This window comes from Engystomops pustulosus, chromosome 11, assembly GCF_040894005.1.
Source record: "Engystomops pustulosus chromosome 11, aEngPut4.maternal, whole genome shotgun sequence".
NCBI classification, from domain to species: Eukaryota; Metazoa; Chordata; class Amphibia; order Anura; family Leptodactylidae; genus Engystomops; species Engystomops pustulosus.
Genome location: NC_092421.1, coordinates 56,035,502 through 56,057,636, shown reverse-complemented (window position 1 = coordinate 56,057,636; position 22,135 = coordinate 56,035,502). Strand labels below are relative to the sequence as shown.

General features: G+C 40.5%; 1 protein-coding gene across 2 annotated transcripts in view; it reads right to left on the bottom strand.

The window, feature by feature from the left end:
- TLX1 (T cell leukemia homeobox 1) overlaps window positions 1-22,135 on the bottom strand; it is a 59,232-nt gene that overhangs the window by 15,511 nt on the left and 21,586 nt on the right. The window contains exon 3 of one of the 2 annotated variants that reach the window (XM_072129673.1): window positions 16,162-16,917. The exons of the other annotated variant lie outside the window; for it this stretch is intronic. Coding sequence (XP_071985774.1) covers window positions 16,695-16,917 — 223 coding nt within the window. The 3' untranslated portion in view covers window positions 16,162-16,694. Of the gene's footprint in view, window positions 1-16,161; window positions 16,918-22,135 lie in introns of those variants that run through there. 2 annotated transcript variants of the gene reach the window in all.

Sequence of the window (22,135 nt, the reverse complement as noted above, 5' to 3'; positions counted from 1 at the left end):
CTCAGAAAATCAAAATACACACAGCTGCTGCAGAATCTCTTAAATCACCCCTTTCTTTATTCATACCTCAGAAAATCAAAATACACACATCTGCTGCAGAATCTCTTAAATCACCCCTTTCTTTAACACCCCCCAAGAACATACTCCTGTATCCGCCATCCCACACATATTATCCCTTCACGCCCCTGCTGCTCTGACTGCTCCTATTTTCACTGTTAGAAGGCACAATGGAGGCCCCAGACCCGATCTGGGGCTCCACCCACACACCCATGAAGCTCCACCCCTTTACCAGCATGGCTGAGACCAGGAGCGAGAAATATTATTACTCCCTGCACTTCATAGCACTCACCATAGTACACCGATGATGCTGATCATAAAACAGGAGGAGACGCAGGCAGGACGGTGGGGGCCCCCTGCTCCTGCAAAGTGGTGGGGCCCTGGGTGCCCTCCCTATTATCCGACCCTGTATATATATATATATATATATATATATATATATACATATATATGTGTGTGTACAGGGCCGGTGCTATGGGTAGACAAAGTGGGCAATTGCCCAGGGCCCCCTGAAAAGGGAGAATCTCTTCTTTCAAATGAATCTTGAATTTTGTTTCTAGGTGCCAGGGATCCAGGGATATTCAGGTTTAACCCCTTCCCGCCGCGGCCCTTTTTCGATTTTCCATTTTCATTTTTCACTCCCCACATTCAAAAATCTGTAACTTTTTTATTTTTTCCATGTACAGAGCTGTGTGACGGCTTATTTTCTGCGTAACAAATTACACTTCAAAATGGTGGTATTTAATATTTCATGCCGTGTACTGGGGAGCGGGAAAAAAATTCCAAATGCAGTGAAATTGGTAAAAAAACGCATTTGTGCCGTATTCTTGTGGGCTTGGATTTTTACGGATTTCACTGTGCACCCCAAATGACATGTCTACTTTATTCTTTGGGTCGGTACGATTACGGGGATACCAAATTTGTATAGGTTTTATAATGTTTTCATACATTTAAAAAAATTAAAACCTCCTGTACAAAATTTTTTTGGGGAAATTTGCCATCTTCTGGGGCTAATAACTTTTTCATACTTTGGTGTATGGAGCTGTGGGTGGTGTCGTTTTTTGTGGATTTTGATGACGTTTACAATGTTATCATTTTTAGGACTGTACGACCTTTTGATCACTTTTTATAGAATTTTTAAAAAAAATTTAAATGGCAAAAAAGTGCCATTTTCGACTTTGGGCGCGATATTCCGTTACGGGGTTAAACGCAGTGAAAAACCATTATCATATTTTGATAGATCGGGCATTTTCGGACGCGGCAATACCTAATGTGTTTATGATTTTTACTGTTTATTTATATTTATATCAGTTCTAGGGAAAGGGGGGTGATTTGAATTTTTAGGTTTTTTTATTATAATTTTTTTATTTTAACTTTTTTTTTATTTTTATTTTTACTATTTTTCAGACTCCCTAGGGTACTTTAACCCTAGGTTGTCTGATCGATCCTATCATATACTGCCATACTACAGTATGGCAGTATATGGGGATTTTACTACTCATACATTACCATGTGCTGACAGCACATGGTAATGAATGGGTTAACCCGAAGTAGCTTCGGGTCTTCGTGAGACCCGAAGTTACCATGGCGACGGATCGCCGCTGCCCGATGACGTCACGGGGAGCGACGATCCACGGAAAGATGGGCGCCGCTGTCTTTTTGAAGCCGGCGGCAATCAGCGGTAAAACACCCGCGATCGGTGCCGGCAATATGCAGCAAAGACTTACCGGCTATGGAGAGGGCTCGGCCCGCGAGCCCTCTCCATGTACCGGGACTCGACATGTGACGTACTATTACGTCACATGTCGGTAAGGGGTTAAAGTGAGAATATCAGGTGCCATTTTTATATATAAAGATCACTCCCAACGGCAGTTTAACAGTTAATATCTCAGTTTTCCTGACACTTAGAAACACAAATTCACAAATTCATATATTCATAGATTCATATAAAAGAGGAGACTCTCTTCTTTCATAGGAAAAAAGGAAGTGAGGTTCTATGTGTCACAGAGCCAGAGATACAGCCCCCTGAAATGTACTCCCCCCCTCCAGATTCTCAGCCATCAGGCTGCACCTTAGAGATAATGGAAATATTCACTTTATATGTTACTACATTCTGATAAGGAATAATATCAACTAATATTCATGTTTTTAACCCTTCTCTTTACAGAACTATCTAAGAACACACTTGATCTCTTATTGCCTGAAAATTGACTGATACGAGGAACATTAGATCCTCTTCACCTAATGTCCCTTTTATATATTAACACCGCAATCCAGAACATGTCCATAAAGTTATATGCAACACCAAAAACACACACATGTTCTGGAATAAAGTTTTTATTTCCCATCATCCTCCATTATTTACACCTATGTTATGACGTTCTCACTCTCATTCTTATGAAGCGCGGAGGGTTCTGTTATTGTGCAGCTAATACAATGGCCACATCTAAAAGTGACTTTTATTATCTCATTAGCTTGGTTCATGGATATATAGTTATTATTTGGGTGACCACTGTGTAAGGGAGAATACAATGATAGATCTGTGTGACGCTCAGTGCAATTTTTGCAAATATAGTTTGCTGCATATTTTGGTGAATACACATGTGGGGTATTTTATGATCTCCTCACATCTTACTGTTTTAGGAAAGTAGATTTTCTTTATATAAGTATCTGGATTTGTACATATTTTAGAGGAAATTTTGAATGTTAGTTGCCAAATGCATCGCCTAGTTGTCTGCTTTCAAAATGATATCAATATGAGGCATTTGTGAACCCTACACATGTCCATCTATTACATTTAGGAGATGTGATGGTAAATATTTACTGTTTTGAGCACTTCTTTTGCCATCAAAATCAAATTTTAAGTATTTTTAATAAAATGTTTCAGTTTGAATCAAACTTGCATGAAGGCGCCTATGTCTATAAACTCTTTAATGCAATTTGAAAATGAGGCAAGTGTCTGCTTTCAGAAAATATGTGGTTTCTTGGGTTTACTTTAATTCCTTTTGCTGTAATTGTATAAATTGCTCTGGGCAATAACGCAACAAAATATACAGAAATGAATGGTAGTGAAAGGGTTAATACCCATTGGTTGAATTCCCCAGCGAAGATGCATATCATCTATCTGTCTAGTTATCTGTCTCCTATAATCTGACCATTTATAAATCTCGCTTTCTCTCTATCTATTTATTAGTCAATCTTCTATTTCTCTTCTACTGTATTTATCTCTCATATCCATCTCCTGTATATATCATCTACTTTATAGTTCTGCATCTAGAAATCATCTTTCATATTTAACTTCTATCATAATAATTATAATTAATAATTCTTTATTTATATAGCACACACCGATTATGCAGCGCTGCACTGTGCTTGCCACATCAGTCCTTGTCCCCAATGGGGCTCACAATCTAATCAACCTACCAGTAATTTTTTTGGGGGTGGGAGGAAAACGGAGGACCCTGAGGAAACCCATGTAAATACAGAGAGAACATACTCTATGCAGATGTTGACTGGCACTCTATGTATCTCCTATAAAATTTGCCCATATTACAGTGTGTTTTACCATACTAACAGGGCCCTCTTGCTGACTGTGACTGATCATAAAATAGTTTTATTTTGGGGCCCCACCTTTAGTTTTGCCCAGGGCCCCACTTTGTCTAGAACCGGCCCTGTATATATATATATATATATATATATATATATATATATATATATATATTAACATACATATATTACTGGTTCTCATAAAGAAAAAAAACACAGATGTTTTTTTTTCATGTTTTCTTCGCTGCATCTAAGGTGTTAAGCGGTATATTAATAAAGTTATTATTATTATTATTAATATGTGGCTGTGAGTAGACAGAACGTGACTGTAGTGGAAGGAGACAGATTCTGCGCTTCCGACCCCTTGCAAGTGCCAGAACTTAAAGGGCATCTGCCACCGGGATGAAGAACTGTATGCAAATGAGCCTGAGAGGCTCCAAACTCTATAGCACCTGAGGCTCATTTGCATGCAGTCTTTCATCCTGGTGGTAGATGCCCTCTAAATGCACCAATATTCCAGGCGCCGAGTTGTACAGTAACATGATGATGTGCCTAAAGGTCAATGAAGTATGTCATGTAGTTACACCTGCACCTTATCACCTGCTACACTGACTTCTACACTGACTTCTACACTGACTTCTACACTGACTTCTAGTTGTTTCTAAAAAAAAAATTGTGTCAAAAAAATCCTAAATAGATAAATAAATTCATAAATAAACAAATAGATTAGTAAATAAAACCTGCTACAATCCTGCATGGGTAATTACTGCCTAATGATCACGACGGCTTCAAGGTGCCATAAAACACACAGTACAGTGCAGGAGATTAATGTCCTAGGTGGAGGCTGAGAACTCGCACACTATAAATGTATAAATGATAGATGTCTCTCCGGATTTTCCCTGCCCTGTGATCTGTCACCTCCTGCTTGACAATGAATGTCTCTTTTCCTATTAACCAGGACATTGTGTGAAGTTTAATCATAAAACGCACCTATTATCTTTTAAATACCTTATGCAATAAAATAATCTTTCAAAATGCTTAAACGTAAGTATTTTAACTGAAAGGAGTTCCGCAGCAGAATAAACTAGTGTGACGTCTCAACTGTGACAATATAACATCATAACAGTATCATGACAGCGTATGAAATGCTGCCCGTGCTGCAGATTCACCAGCTGTTACACTGTGCAGGAGCACTTCCTCCCTCCCACTGCATGCTGAAACCTTCTCTGCTGCAGTGAGATTACAACAGGCAGAGAGAGGGACAGGTGCTTAAAGCACAGGGGGTGGAGGAGGGTGAGACAGTGTAACATCCTGTGAAGCCAGAGCAAAGTGAATTTTTGCTAATGCCCCCAGAGTCCTCCAGGCTCATTAGCACAATTTAAAAGTTGATTTTACAGGGAAGGAGGCCATGGATAATGTAATAATATATTACCACGGTGCCTGTCCCTGGTTTATTAATGCTTGATTTTGATGGTAGATTTCCACTAAAGATAAGACTCACATCATTCAGATTACATCAGGAACCAGAGATACAAGAAGTTACACAAATAGCTGGGGAATGGAGCTTTATCTGTAGCTTGCACTTCCGATGATGTATTTAACTGCCACAGAACCATAAGACTGATGCAATCCTATCTTCTACATGATAACTTAGAGGCATGTTTTTATTTAAAACAGAAACAAAGATAGGGGTGTCTGCAGTGACTATCCTCCTGCAGCCTCTAAAAGTGACTCATCTGAGGCAAAACATGACTTTTCTCTGCTCATTTTCACATGAGTTTGGAGGTGACTTTTTATAGGTAAACGGGTGAGATTTCACATAAAAGAGGGGATTCTAGAAATAACATTTCTTACCCTACCTGAGGGGGCTGCTAGTTTAAAGAGGTATTTTGTAGTTGTGCCAGAACCCCACCATAATGTATTGTTTATAGAACTAGTCTTCTCATATCGGAAAGTGACACCATCTGGGCCCCCTAAGCCTCTGGGCCCTGGTGTGACCACAACCTCTGCACCCCTCAAGTTATGCCCCTGCCAGCACCCTGAATTAAAGCACACGGGACGTGCCACGGAGAGATCGCATATGCGTTTCTATGAAAACGCATGCAATCGGTTTAGCACTTGCATTAGACAATGCAATACACAGGGTGCTGGTTACCGATCACATGCATTTCCAAAGAAACTCATATGCGATCAGTCTGTGGCACAACCCGTGCGCTTTGGTTCAATTTTTAAATGGAATCAAATCGGTACGTGTGATCGCACTCTCACACAAAAAAAACAAGCCCCCACAGAAAAATTTACCATCTAGTATACATAGAACTCATTTCTCTTTGCGTGTCTATAGCAGATTTTCCTAACCACCATCCCTGTGGCTACAGGTTCATGAATGAGGGTCTCCACAGATGATAGAAGCAGCGAGAGCTTTCACTTATACATTAAAGAAAATCTACCAATTGTTTTTATCCATTGTGAACCAAATGACAAGAATGCTGTAGCAACACTGATGCAGAAACATATCTTGTTTAATTCCTGCTCAAAAAACAATTATAAAATTCAGGACCTTGGTAAAGGTGGATGCATACTGGTAGACACATGCCCAGACAGGACTAATCGACCCTAGCTGGATGATTCGTACACAGCAGATGGAGGATGGTGCAGCGATTGATTACTTCTGCCTGTCAGGGACAACACAGTGAATACATCATTCTCTGAAGCAGTGCATAATTAGGATAAAAGGAGAAGCGCCAGGGCAGCCACAGGAGCGACATCATTTTGTAATTGTTTTTTTCAGCAAAACCACTCAGTTCAGGGATTACACAAGATATGTTTATGCAACAGTGTCGCTACAGCATTCTCAAGGTATGTTTGGTTCATAAAGCATAAAAGCAAATGGTAGAAGTGCTTTAAGTATACGCTAATGATTCTAAAGTGATAGCTAGTAAGTCAGCCGGAGGAGCATATACCTGCCAGAGAGCTATGGAAGGTTTCTTTGAGGTGAGAAAGGAGGTGAGGTTTATGTCTCTTTATTGGAATTTACTATAGACTAGAAGACAAAACAAGGAGTTCAGGTGACGGATGGTGACATGGAGTGACATTGTGTAACCGACCTCTTTATGGTTAATACCCCTAATAAAAGCTGATTCTAAACTCCCCTGTGCATTACAAGGCTGTAACAATGCTGCTGCTTGTCTTTGAAGAGTCAGTGTCATAGAAGCTTGTGTTTCCCATTATTCCCTGTTTGTTCATTTTTGCCTTTATTTTACATGAAGACCTTGTATTCTTTTATATATAAAGTGAGAGATTGTACAATCTAATCCTCTGTGCATCTGTTTCTATTTTTGAATAAATCTGCCAAATGCCTAAAACCTTTAATAAACTTTTAGAACATGCCCCACCATGAACTACAAAAAAATCATAAAAATGAGCCATATTTGACATTTTAATGATGTTAAAAATAATCAAATGATGAGATTTAATGACATATAAGTGCGCCCCCTGGTGTTCGCAGTGTATAGACCATCTAATGAGCTTATTTATTATAATTATAATAATTATTTATATAGTGCACACAGATTACGCAGCGCTGCACAGAACTTGCCAAATCGGTCCTTGTCCCCATGGGGCTCACAATCTAATCAACCTACCAGTATGTTTTGGAGTGTGGGTGGAAACTGGAGGACTCGGAGGAAACCCACGCAAACACGGAGAGAAGATACAAACTCTTTGCAGATGTTGACCTGGTTGGGACTTGAATCCAGCGCTTGCTGGTGGACGCACATGCTCAGTTTCTCCTCATAGTTCTTTGCATTGCAGTCAATAGAATTTCCAAATATGCATAGAGGCGGCCATTCCTGCAATGTACTGTGGGCATACCCAGGCAACTTCGAGATTTGGTCCCTAATTTTCAACCCTTTCCCTTTTTGACTAAGGGATGGAGCTGCTTCTTCTCTATTGCCCTTCAAGGTGAAATAAAATACAGTTCATCCAGATATAATTTGACATTTTACAATATGGTGTTTATGTGACTTTTTTTTAGGGAAATGCCATCATCAGATAAAGTAGCATTTTCAATCGGATATGATTCTTTTTCACTTTAAAACTTTTTACATTCTCATATATATGTAACACATTCGTGTTTTGCCCCATAGAGGTCGCTGTTGGGCAACTTCTGTTGTAATGGAAGTGTTGGTATTAGAATACTATGAACAACTCTGGGGCTTATTTACTAAGGGTCCACGGCCGCACTTTCGTCAGATTTTCTGCCGTTTTCAGGGATTGCACCGCTGTGACAGGTATTTAACAGGGGATTGGGTTGCACGCAATCAGATTTTGCCAAAGCTGCGCTGCTTTCATGCGTCAGAAATCAGGGGACGTACCGTCGATCGATCCGACTGATTCGGACTGAGCGTGGGATTTTACATTCAAATTGTGTTGCAAGATCAAGCACTTACTGCATCTGGAAGAAGAAGGTGAACTCCGGCTGACCTCAGGGTAAGCGACACTTGCTGGACGGGTAAGTAAATGTGCCCCTCTGTATCTATGCAACAATTATAGATGTTGCTCTTCTTAAAATTTTATGTAACATATTTAACCCAAACAAAAATCTTTGAGATATAAATATCATAAAGGGTGCATGTCCCCATGGTCTTGACACACCAGATTAATAGTTCAAAAAATGAGGCTGCAATCCAAACGTAAAGTGAAAAATAAGTGGGTACTTCACCCAAAGTGCGACGTTTCAGATCCTATTTAGGATCATTTCTTAAGCCTTGAGAAAGGATCCTACGAGTCTGAAATTTCACTTGGGTGAATAAAGTAACCACTTATTTTTTACTTTACGTTTGATGTGCTGCCTCATTAACTATATAGATAACATCGTATCATTGGTTCTTTTGTTATGTTTGGGGTTGTTTTGGTACAAATAACTTTCCATTGCGCCAAATGAACATAGGACAATGCAAACTCACGTGCACCAAATTCATTATTTGCATAGTTTTATTATTTTTTGACTCTTTTTCATAATAGGACTGAATTCATGATTAGCGACTTTCCATTTAGGCACAAGTTTTGGCGCAAATTAATGGCAGTCCCCAGCCTGGTGTATGTGCTACAATTTTTGCTGTTTTTTTGAGACTTTTTAGGCAACTGTCACAAACAACCCACAAAGCATGAGACACTGCCAGCAGATTTATCAAGGCCTCTTTAATGAATCTGACAGCAGCGGAGCTTCAAAGACAGACATAGAACTGATGCAAGGAGCCGGCCTGATGACATATTACCCCCTGTAGGTTTTGCATGGAAATGATTCCCAGTAAATGTCTCCGTAGTACAGTAGTACAATAGCTGGAGCTGGCAGGATCTCATCTGCCACATCTCTGGTGGCTTTTCTTCTGAGAAGTGCCCAATCTCCAGCCATTGTCTATTGTGTCTTCACATTCACTTCACGCAATCCACAAGCTGCACTCCCTTTCTTGTGTCTAGAAGCCTCACTAGTAGGAGATGACAGCTCAGGGCCGAGATGACAGGATCTAAACCATAGATGGAAGACAGGTTATCTGAAGTCCTAACTCCACCCTTGGGCAACAGACAAGAGGTCTGGAGTCTGGACCTATTCACCATTTCATCATGGAGAGTTATTTGGGTGACAGGCCCTGGGATTCCTAGAGCTTTTTGCTAGTGGCTAAAAAGGAACCTCATCCAGCACAACTCCTAGTACTTGAAGACCCTAGGACACAACACATAGAGAGCCATTCATTTCATAGTGACCCCCTGTAAAAATACATTGGGGCACATGTATTATCGCATCTGCGCAAAAAAAATGCCGGGATTTTAATGTTTTTTGGCGCTGAACTGTTGCGGATCATTTATAATTTATATAGTTTGCGCCAGAAAGAACAGATGTTTCCGACTATCCTGACTCCTCTGTCTTTTTTTTGGCACAAGTGGGCATGGCCTAACGTTTCCACCTTATCCTCCACATTTATGTGTATTTTGTTGGCATTTTTAGGCGCAATTTTTAGACCAGGAAAAAATGGTCAGATAGCAGAATTAAGGCGCAGTCCATGTAAGATTTTGGCGCACATCTCATTGATGTCGGCATTTTTATGGCGCCCGACTGATCAGTTCCGTTGACCCATTAATTACTAACAGCCTTGCCCCACTTAAATACATTGGGCTTTGCGGAGACAGACATGCTTGTAAAATAACTCCAAAGCAGAACTTCACAGGAGGAAAATACCTTTATACAGCAACAGACCCTTTCACAAAAAATAGATAACAATAAATCCCTTCCCCCAGCTCTGGCACCTGGATTGGGCCTTACAGTTGACCAAAAGGTCCCACAGGGTCATGGGTTCCACTTCATCCAATAAGAGGCCTCCTTAAACCAAGCGACAACAGAGAAAGTGAAATCCCTTGGAAAACGTAAGTGATGTCCTTTGTCGGAGGAGGCCTCTAATAGGAAGAATCGGATCCTGTGAACCCCTGAAACTTCTGGCAGGGCGCAGGTCCCAAAAGCACCAGGGAAACAGGGAAACTGAGAGTCGGTTGTGTTCCGGTTCTCAGTTTCCCTATTCCTCTGGTACTTTTTGGACCTGTGCCCTGCCAGAACTTCCAGGGGTTTTTTTTATATTACCTGCCACAGCGCCCAGGGGGTTTAATGGAAAACGTCTTTAATGTACACATAAGTGGGCGGAAATTTACCATACCTCAAAAAGAGGCAAAATTGGACATTTTAAAGCCCAAATTTAGTGACTTTTTGCAAATTTACTCCACTTACTCCTCTTTCAAAAAGTTGAAAAATTGTCCCAACCTCACTCAAGTAATGGGGGGGGGGGGTTCTAAAAAGTGGAGTAAGATCTCAGGACAGATTTGAAGATGGGCCAGATTAATCAAATAGTTCATAAATTTGGTCTATGTTGAGGTCAACGGAGTCTAAAGCAAACCTGGCTTCTTCAAAAACTTGCAGGATGATGAATTCCATTTAAAGATAAGATCAGTACTATAGAAGTCACCACTTACAGTCCAGACAGAGGGGGACACAGCCGTCTCCTTGTACTATAACCTCTGCCCAGCGCACATCTGAAAAGGACAATCCCATAGAAGTCAATACGGGACGTTTTTCTTAGTTCTTCTTTTCTTTTTTCTCTTTTGCGCCTAATTTGCACCTTTTTGTACTTTTTCAATAGGTTGTTTAAAATTAACGTTTTATATTTGCTGCTGCAGGTTTGCCCTAAGTTGCAGATGTGCTTGTTTGATTTGTGCCGTTTTTAGTGCAAACTGCCAGAATGGTGCCACAAAATCCACAGAAATATGTCAGCAAAAATATGGCATTAGCAAGTTTCTTTCATGGAAGGAGGAAAAGAAAAACTATGGCAATAGCAAGTTTCTTTCATGGAAGGAGGAAAAGAAAAACTATGGCATTAGCAAGTTTCTTTCATGGAAGGAGGAAAAGAAAAGCGCAGAAAAGGCTAGAACAGAGAAGTGAATTGACAGATTTCATAAAGTAATTAAAGGAAATCTACCACCAGGATGAAGGAATGTAAACCAAGCACACTGACATACTGGTGTGTGCCCCTTCTGGCAGGATCCGCTCTCCTTTAAGATGCTTATGGCCCTTTTTTTATTTAAAAAAAAAGGTTTTAAACAATATACAAATCAACCTGAGGGGCTCCAATTTTTCAAGCCTTTTATTTGTATAAACAAAGGAATAAGGATCTAAAAGAAAGCGGATCCTGCCAGAAGGGGCACACACGAGCAAGTAAGTGTGCTTGGTTTACAATCAGTGTCGGACTGATTTTAGCAAAATACAAGGTTGAGTTGTGTGTGTTTGAAGATACCGTAACCTTTCCTAAGATTTAAAGGGCACAGACCTGATGATAGGTTTCCTTTAAAACCCTTTAAAGAAAACCTACCACTACAGATCAACATATTAAGATACCCACAAGGAGCTGTGCGCACTCGTCCACGAAGCCAGGGTTCTGCGCATGCACAGTAGCTCCGGCTCTGAAGCCGAGATCGCTCAGCCGCTGGCCTGTGTTTTGCACATGCACAGAACTCCAGCCTCGCGGATGAGTGCCCACAGCTCCTTGTAGCTGCGTGCTGAAGATGTCTGGGGCGTGGAGTAACTGTGCCGTGTAGCCTCAGCTCCGGCTTCTCCACGCCCCAGTAACCCTGATTAAAGATTAGCAAAGATAGCGCGGAGTAAAGGATTAGCCCTAAAGTACGGTAGATGCACCTACCACCGGATCTACCTTAATAGGTAGATCCGTAGTGGTAGGTTCCCTTTGAGTGATGCCATTTAAATAATGGACCCAGTGAAGGTTGTTCTTGTCTGCACATGGATTTTATCTTTACAGATCCAAACAACAAAGTGCATTTGAGTGCTGATAATGTGATGATGGAACCAGTTCACAACTCAGCTGGGGGCTTCCAATGTCCATTGCGATATAGGATTAAAACAGCGCCTGATGGGTGCCAAAACACACATAGATATCAAATAACCGAAGTGAAAAAGCAATTCTTCTTTTTATTTACACGGTTTATAGACAACACAAGATGATGCAGTTATTAAATCTCCATCTGTAAATTGCAATGAAAGTTGAATGTACATAACACATAAATAGTCGGTAAGTTGATACTGTGAAATAAAGATACAAATAAATAAAAATTTCTAAAAAAAAAAATAAACAAAAAAAAAACACACACACATACTGGATGTGGCTGCTTTTACTTCAGTCCCCTAGTAAACGGGTTCTGTGCATAAACTCTTCTTCCTATACATGAACCCATTCTGTGGGGGTCAAAGATTAAAATACTGCGCAAAGTCTGGGACACCCCTCCCCTTCTCTGTAGGCGAGTCAGCACAGTGCATCAGACAGTCCACGAGTAATGTGAAGGTTGTAGTCCTCAATGCATGTGAATAATTCATTCCTAGTCACAAGCACCTCCTAAGTGCCTCGTTGGGAAAGTATGGGAACAATAGGGAAAGAATCTCAATGAGCTGGCAGTATAGTCATGGAATACATAGTCATACAGAAGTGCTAGCCGGACAGGATTGTGTGAATGCCTATTTCGTGATGGCACAGGGGTCTGAGGTCAGAAATATTAGGCTTTCAGATGTCTACACCTACTAATCCCAGTTGGCCTCACTTTTCAACAAACTTTACAGAAATCAGTAATCCATGGTGTGTATTATAATCCTGTTATTATAATGATTCGTAGTCTTCATTTTTCAGCAGCTCTGATCTCTACAGTCACTGGGTTGGAATTTGAAGCCTTCTCTGTACTGGTGGGTTGGGACCTACCTGCTGTGAGTCACTGCTCCCCTTCCGTCCTGCATATACATAGTTGCTGTAAATCACTGCTCCCCTACCCCCTGCATATACATAGCTGCTGTGACTTACTGCCGCCCATTCCCCTGCATATACCAGGCTGCTGTGAGTCACTGCTCCCCTTCCGTCCTGCATATACATAGTTGCTGTAAATCACTGCTCCCCTACCCCCTGCATATACATAGCTGCTGTGACTCACTGCTCCCCCCCCTGCATATACATAGCTGCTGTGACTCACTGCTCCCCCCCCCCTGCATATACATGGCTGCTGTGACTCGCTGCTCCCCCTCCCCCTGCATATACATAGCTGCTGTGACTCACTGCGCCCCCTCCCCCCTACATAGACCACTATGTAATCTGACAGTGTGCTTCTGTTAGTGATGGGAAGTCCGGCTGTTATTAGTGAGCTGGCTCATTAGGCTCAGCTCACTAATAAGACCCGGCTCTTCTGGCTCCTGAATGGCTCCCTATTAAATGTATAATAGGGAGTCTCAAGCCAGTCAGTCACCCCTCTTCACACCAATTTTAACCCGATGTTTATGGTGTTAAAAGGGGTGTGGTTACCTGATTTGGGGGCAGGGTTAAATGTTGTTCACATAAAAAAGACAGTTCTTAGTTCTGGCTCGTTCACGAATAACCTATAGCTAGCTTCTGTCTTGTTGCTAGAGTGAAAAGCAAACTATGAGTGAGGGAAGAAATAGGTAGGATTATCAAAGCCAAAGTAAGTGGAGAAGGAAGGAATTTCCTCTGATAAGATATAGTACAAAGTTTCTTGTAGTCACTTGAGCCACTGATTTATGCAAAGCTTGTTGAAAGGTTTCTGACCCTTTTATAGTTCCTTGGTGACAATGCTAAATCTTTTGATTCTTTTTAAAGAATAATCCATCATTTTAAAAAAATTGTACGGTTTTTGGCAAACATATTATTTTCCAAAATATTATTTTCCAGGCAGAACAGTAATAAAGTTTCCATCTGGTCAATAAATTGAATATTTGTGAGTGGATATGTCCATCACATTGATCACAACTTGTTCCAAATCTCAATAGAAAGCCCAAGCCGGCACCAGTTGTTTTCTGCAGCTTTCTATAGCCAAAATGTTAAGTATCTTTGTAACTACTTCTTAAATACCTGTACAAGCCTTTTGCCCAAGTCAGACACAAAACTGGTGCACAACCCTTAGTAAATGCGCCCCAATGTCTCTACACACTCGTATTATTGTGATTAGCTCCCGGCAAAGTCGCTTTGATTGTATTTTCATGAAAACCAATGACTGTATAATAGAAACATGTATACATTTATAGTATACATAATATACAAAAAACAGGTAAGATGGGGTAAGATGATGAGCTTCTCATCATGACCTGTGATAGGAAGCATCTTACAGAACAGGAAGAGCTGAGGAGAATGTACATAGTGTCCTATGTGCAGGTAGCATGTTATAGAGCAGAAGGAACTGAGTACATCTTACATAGTCTACTACCAGCAGGCAGCATGTTATAGAGCAGGATGAGCTGAGCAGATTGTACAGAGTGTCCTATGTGCTGCCATTATGTTATAGAGAAAGAGGAGCTGAATAGTTTATACATAGTGTCCTATTGGTATGCCATATGTTAGAGAGCAGGAGGAGCTGATCAGATTGTACATAGTGTCCTATCTGCAGACAGAATGTTATAGAGCAGGGGGAGCTGAGCAGATTGTACATAGTGTCCTATCTGCAGGCAGAATGTTATAGAGCAGGGGGAGCTGAGCAGATTGTATACAGTGTCCTATCTGCAGACAGTATGTTATAGAGCAGGATGAGCTGAGTAGATTATACATGGTGTCCTATCTGTATACTGGATGTTATAGAGCAGGAGGAGCTGAGCTGATTGTATACAGTGTCCTATGTGCAGGTAACATGTTATATAGCAGGAGGAGCTGAGCAGGGTCCTGTCTGTAGAATAGAGCAGGGGAAGCTGATAAGATTGATATAGTGTGTCATTTTCCCAGAAAAGGTTCAGCATAATTTGTAGATTTTTATTCCTTTTTCTTATGCGGAGTCCAGTGGGCGGCCAGTCTCTTTAGCCTTACCTGTATGCACTGCTAAGGTCTGGGAACTGGACTCATAAACCAAGAATGTATAGGAATTTTAATTAGTAAACATGTTATCTACTTCTACATCATCTTGCTCTATAACATGCCTCCCAAAAATCATTGTGATTTCAAGTGAAGGGATCAAATGTATTTTTTACTTCATTTTCCAGACCTTGGATGAGTGAGCCATGTCTAAAACAAGAAACCAAAGCAGTTCAGAAATCAGATAACAGAAATGTGATTTTATACTGTTTCAGTATCTCCTCCCATGGATAGGACTTGCCATCACAAGAATTAGGAAGCTGCTCTACAATTATATGGACCAATCTAGAAATTGTGGACGGGGATATGGTGGAGAAATCCCAAACTCCTATGGCACAACAATATATCTAATTAATCAATTGAATTAATCCAGCCACAAGGACCTGGAGGGTTCTGGGAAAACACACTGGAGAGGTCAGCAATGTACATTTTAGTTGGTTCGATTTGACCCCTGAGCACCCCTAGGTAGTAGAGTCATGGAGTCAAGAGAACCACACATGAAAGATGTATCCATAGAGTTGGTAATCGATGTATATTCCTGAAGAAAGTGGTTGTCTGTGATATATACATTAATTCTAAAGACAGAGAATGTTCTAATATGTTTAAAAAATGACCCATTTAATTACAAGGTCCTCTAGCAGCACCAATATTTGTCTATTAACCTCTTATGAGGTCTACACACATGACTTCTGTGGGCAATCACTGGACTCAACAGTCTCATCAGTATGTTTGGTACAAGACTGTTGAGGCTGGTGATTGGAATGAACCATAGAAGAGACAAGGATTAAACAGGGGGTTTTATTTATTTTTTAAAGGGAACCTGTCATGAGAAGCCCTTTTTCTGGCTCCCTCATGTCCCAATAGAGAATAGTGTGCCAAAGTGTTTTTATAATAAAATTGGCTTTTTCCAATAAAAAGATAAGTTAGATGAACGTTTACCTTTCTCTCTGTGTCCCATGGGAGTGGCCAGTGAGAAGCGCTTTTCTGCCCAACTTTGGGAAACTGCACAGTCATGCGTCTATTTCAAATAGGAGAGAGATTTTTTCCATTTGAAATAGACGCATGGCGGAGCGATTTCCCGAGGTTGGGGGTAAACGCTTCTCACTGGCCACTCCCATGGAACACTGGACCCTGCTCTGCTTTTCTTTTTATCGGAAATAGACGTTTTATTATAAAAACACTTTGCCAATGTGTACACTGTTCTCTACTGGGACATGGGGAACCAGAGAGAGGGCTCCAGATGAAAGGTTCCCTTTAAACCATTTTTAAGCTTACCCCATTCCATGCCTTTAGGAAAAAAATCTATCATGGACAACCTCTGTTGATAGAAAATAAAAGTCATTATAAGAAAATATCAAATTAAAATTTCTGGGAAAATTAGGTCAAGCCCAGTGTCGGCCAAACGTGAAGGTATTTTGGGGGGCATATATGATCCTGGATGGTTGCGTGTGAAGCTCAATGGAATATACGATAGTCTAGATCCAAAATCGAGGGTGGAGGCTTTACGTGACTCAGTAGAGACGATGAAGGTTGGGGTGGTTGTTGCTTGGACAAGTCTTGTCTTGTGGCTACGTCTGCATTTCTGGAGAAGTCCTTATTTCAAGCAGTTCTTTCACCTTATAAAATCCCATGGTGTCCTCCTGATCATTCACAGGCCGAGGCCACAGAGGTGACGCTGGTAATTTTCGAGGTGTCATCTGACCAAGGTTGGAGGTTCTGCAGGGCGAAGAGAGAAGAGTTGTGGATGCAGATTGGATCTGGCTGGAGGGGCTGGTTTACGGACTTCTGAAAGGCCTCCTGCTGGAGCTGCATTAATATCCTGTTGGCTTGTTGTCTCTCTGCTTCCCTCTCTTCTGCTGTCTGTCTTCTGTAGGTGGAACAACAAGAATGTCATTCTCGTTGCAAGCATGTCAAGTAAAATAGCTTTGCTTTTATTCTTTTTTATGTTCTAATAAACCTAAATACCTCCCATACCAAATGCCTATGGCCATCTATGGGAGGATCCTGTTTGGCACTGGACCAACGCCTTCAGCACTTCCCTTACCAAGATGACAATAGTATATAGGATGTATAGCCCATGTGACTACTATTGACTCTGCCCTGGTCTCAAGGAGATGTCCAATATATTTTACCCCAGGTGATCCAACACTATAGGGCCAACAGTTCTCCAAGCCTATGTTCTGAGCCAAGTGGCACAAATCCATGGAATATGATGGTTTCTATGGTATCTTGCCAGTGAATATTGAACATTACCACACATCTACTAAAAGCCCCCAATCCCAAAACCAGGAGCACTCCAGAACCTGCAGTGCTGGATCATCTGTGGAAAGCGTTTGTTTTATGACATAAGTATATAGGGCACCTATAAAACTTTTCTTAAAACTTTAACAACCCCTTTTATTAGATGACTTTGTAATTAACCCAACGAAAGTCCAAAAAAAGAAGATAAAGCCAAGCAAAATAAAAGATACATGTGCCCCATTAAGTAGTAGTTGATTCATTTACATCTCTGCTCATTCTGTTCATAGGAGTCCAGTGGGTGGTCCCATTCCTGAGATGGTCTGCCCACTAAGCCTAGAAAGAACAGAGGATTAAATAAATAAGATCTACTGAACCCTGTCTATATATATATGTATATTATGCTGCTGTATACTGCTCAGCTCCTCCTGCCATATAGCATGCTGCCTGCACATAGGACAATATGTACAATCTGCTCAGCTCCTCCTGCTCTATAACATGCTGCCTGCACATAGGACAATATGTACAATCTGCTCAGCTCCTCCTGCTCTATAACATGCTGCCTGCACATAGGACAATATATACAATCTGCTCAGCTCCTCCTGCTCTATAACATGCTGCTTGCAGATATGACACTATGTACAATCTACTCAGCTACTCCTGCTTTATAACATGCTGCCTGCAGAAAGGACACTATGTACAATCTACTCAGCTACTCCTGCTTTATAACATGCTGCCTGCAGATAGGACACTATGTACAATCTGCTTTGTTCCTCCTGCTCTATAACATGCTGCTCAGTAATTCCTCATCTATAAAACAATGTATTAAACTTGAATTTTATTGAGATTGTTTCCCTTTAAATTACCTTTTTATGAACTTTAGCTGAGAAATTATGTGAACAAACAGATCACTGAGATACGAATTTCCTACATCTATGTTCCTATTTCAATTTTTAATCTATAAATCAAATAAATGTGACAGATGATTCATGAATCAGTTCCTGAAATAGTTTGGATCCATTTTCTCGGATTAGTACAATATGTCTTTTTATAATTGATCAATTTATATCAGATGCCTGGCAGCCATTAAGGAGCAGGTTTGACTTTTTATTTATTCATAGTTTATGTAGAGGATAAATTTCTATGAAATGTTCAATAAGTTTGAATATACTTTCTATTGAGCCTGGTTCACTGTCTGTAACATGCGCCTCTTGCGCCTGAATTTATGAAGTGTCGGTGCCACAATATTGGTGTTTTCCGACACTCTTAACTTGTTCTATTTTTGGGCGCCACTTGTGAATGCACCAATTTTCTGATGCTTCCATTTTTCTGATACGTTTTTTTGGTTTTTTTGGGGTGCGAAAAGAGAGTAGCTAAAGGCAAGTCAGTTCAGTTCTAAAAAAATATAGTCCCTGCGCCAATTCATTAATCTCCAGGGTCCACAAACTGAAAAATATAGCACGGTTATAGTGCCACCTTACACCAAAATTAATAAAACCCCCTAAAGAGTAGGGGAATGAGAGTTACAGTACCTCAATTTCATTCTATCACAAAACTAAATTTCGGCAGATAACTTTATGGTATCTGATGTAAAAACTACTTTTTCTAAATTTTAATTTTGGCACAGCGTCTGTGTTTTAGTGAACAAATCGTGCTAAAATTTTCACTGGGATATTAGATTGTGCTTCAAGGGGTTAAAGGGCTTTGCCCATGAAATTTCAGTCCCCTAGTGATGTTTACACAATAAGGATCATTTTTAACCCCATACTTAGCAATTTTACTCGGTTTTATTACTGTTTTAGCTCTTATCTCTCTGTGATGGTCAGTGTAAGATACCTGGGTGTGAGCGGGGACTCTCTCAGCAAACACTTCATGATTCCTCTTTGCTGTGAAATGCTGTGTGCTGACAATGTGCTTAGACCATCAGGGATAGGGTCTATATAGACTTTTATTTAGTTTCTGAACATTCTACTAGTATCTGACACATTAAAAAAAAGAGATGAGAGTGAAAAACGTCTTGAGATGTACATAAGACACAATGACACACTCATCACTGCTACTTCACCTCACCTTTAAAAGACGTAGTCAGCACTGCTATGCCTCCCTCCCCTCAGATCAAGACCCTATTTTGTGTCAGTTTTAAAGCTGCAGAATTGTAAATGCAGCTCTGGGCTATAATACACGCCGTAATGCAGGATCCATAACATAAATGTTGGTAATTCATTAAATTCTGCATGTAGGCATGAACTAATAATCGATTTGATAAAGGAAACCTGTCGCCAGATTTTACCCTACTAAACTACTGGTCCTCTCAGATGTCTTTTCTAGAGTTATGTAAAGTACCCCCTAAAGTCAGGCAAAAATTACTCTTCTCATCCCATTTTCACATGAGATGAGGAGATGAGTCTGCGCATGTGGAAGGGGAGGAATGCGCAGTGAGGCGGCGGAGTACGCGGACCTCTCAGATGCTCACTGCGCATGACAGTGGCAAGCGGCCCATGCGTGTGCGTGAGATTTTGGCAAGACAGCCAAGTGACATATCGGAAAGGGGGAGTGGATTGAAGAGTAACTGATGACATAATGAGGAGGCGGATGCTAGTATACGCCCAGTCCGACTCGCTGGATTCTCTGCCGGGTTACCAAGCAGAGAATCAAAGTTCATTTTCTCCACTTGTGACCAGTGATCAAGTTAGTTAAAAAAAAGGGTACCCTTAGGCATATAAAGCTCTACCGGAACCTGTATAATGCTAATTTTTTTCAAACAGTGGTGACAGGTTCCCTTTAAGATGAGATTCTTATCTTTAACATGTAGCATGTTTCTAGATACTATAAAACCTAAGATAGGGATATTTGAAATGACACCCCTCAGGTAGGGTATAAAATATCCTTTCAAGAATTCACACTTTAATGTGGAATCTCACACATTTACCCATAATAAATCTTCTCCAAAATCATGTGAAAATGAGATGAGAAGAGTCATGAATTTCTTTAGTGGAGTCGCTATTAAAGGCTGCGGGGACAGTGTGACTCTTGGCTCCCCTATATTCAGTTCCATAGCTTAAATCATGGTGTCATATTAAAGATAAGAATCTCACCTCTGTGAGCTACAAACTGGAGATATAGGTAGTTAAAGACATAGGGGCAGATTTATCAAGCAGTCTGAAAGTCAGAATATTTCCAGTTGCCCATGGCAACCAATCACAGCTCAGCTTTCATTTCACCAGTGCTCATGAATATTTTAAAGGGGAGCTGTGATTGGTTGCCATGGGCAATTGGAAATATTCTGACTTTCAGACACTAGATAAATCTGCCCCATAGTGAGTAATGCGAGTTCCACATAAAGATCCAGCTCATGTCTATTTGTTTAACTGTCCGTTTGTCCTGTTCTAGAGATCACATCATCCTGATCATGAGCCTGATTTGATATGAAAAATGAGATTCTTGTCTTTAATATGACCCCAAAAGCATTTTTCTAGGTACCGTAGAACCAAAGATAGAGGGTCTGAAGTGACACTCCCCTTGCAACCCTTTAAACTTGCCTAATCTCAGGGAAAATATGACTGTTCTATGCTCCTTTTCTCATGACTATGGAGGAGATTTTTCAAATAAGTGAAACGGGTGAGATTTCACATTAAAGAGGGAATTTTAGAAAGCGGATTTCATAACCTACATGAGGGGGATACTAGATTAATGGGGTGCATTCACAGGTGTCCACTTTAGATAGATCTGGTTTTAAAATTTTCTATGAGTGTCAGACACCAAGTAGTAAAGTCTGGAGTTGGTGCTGTCTATTTTCTACTCTGCAGCTCTTTAATTATGCCATTTTTTTGCCCTTTTTTACAGATTTATTCCTTGGATTTGATTTGTGTGAAAACTGCTCCAAAAGCTCCATCTTACCCTCTATTGACATCTGTCATCCCATCTCACAAGTCCTATGATGGTCCCGTATTCTGCTGATCGGGACATCAGACACCCAGCAATCAGAAGTTCATCCCCATACCCCTTTTAGGGGTATGCTTGACAGCGTCTCCTTGCCCAGCTTTATTTGAGTGACAGATTTCTCCCGTAGATGTATAGACTTGTCAGTCTAGTGGTGGTGGGAGGGAATATATTGTGGGGGGCTGTACTCAGGGAAAATTCTCCCGCTGCTTAAAGTTAAAGAGTTAAATAAAATCTGCCATCAAAATCCATTATGATAAACCAGGGACATTACGCATTGAGCGCTGTGACTTTGGTAATCTTCTTATATTTTTTATCCATTGTCTCCTTCCTTATAAGGAGTGTGGGAAGTGTAGTCATGCTCAGTGTAACAGCCCATGAAACTGCAGCATGAAGGGACTATGGTAACGCCCCCAAGAGCCCTTCAGGCTCATTAGCATAATTAGTTTATAAATTGATTTTAAAAGGAAGGCAAATATAAGCATAGAAAATATAAGAATATTACTACAGTCACGGTACCTGGATCTATGAGTAAAGGTCCCTGGTTTATCATGATGGATTTTGATGGTAGATTTCTTTTAAACATTTTATGCTGCTCTTATTCAGGCAAAGTAAATGTCTTAATAATATCCCTTTAACGTGAGAAAAAAAAGATATGATTGTGATAACATCTGATGTATGGATCGCTGAATATTCATCCTGACATTACATCAATTAAAGCAATGTAATTGTTCCCATTACCACCTAGATGAAAGAACATCCAGAACATGTTATCCTCTCAGGGGTACACCATATTTCTTTCTTTTTTTTCACAGTCATCCTCAGGACTCCTTGTTTCAGGGTGGAGTTATTTGCATGGACGCTTGTCACGATCATTAAAAAGCAATAACTCAATGAGAAGGATTAGT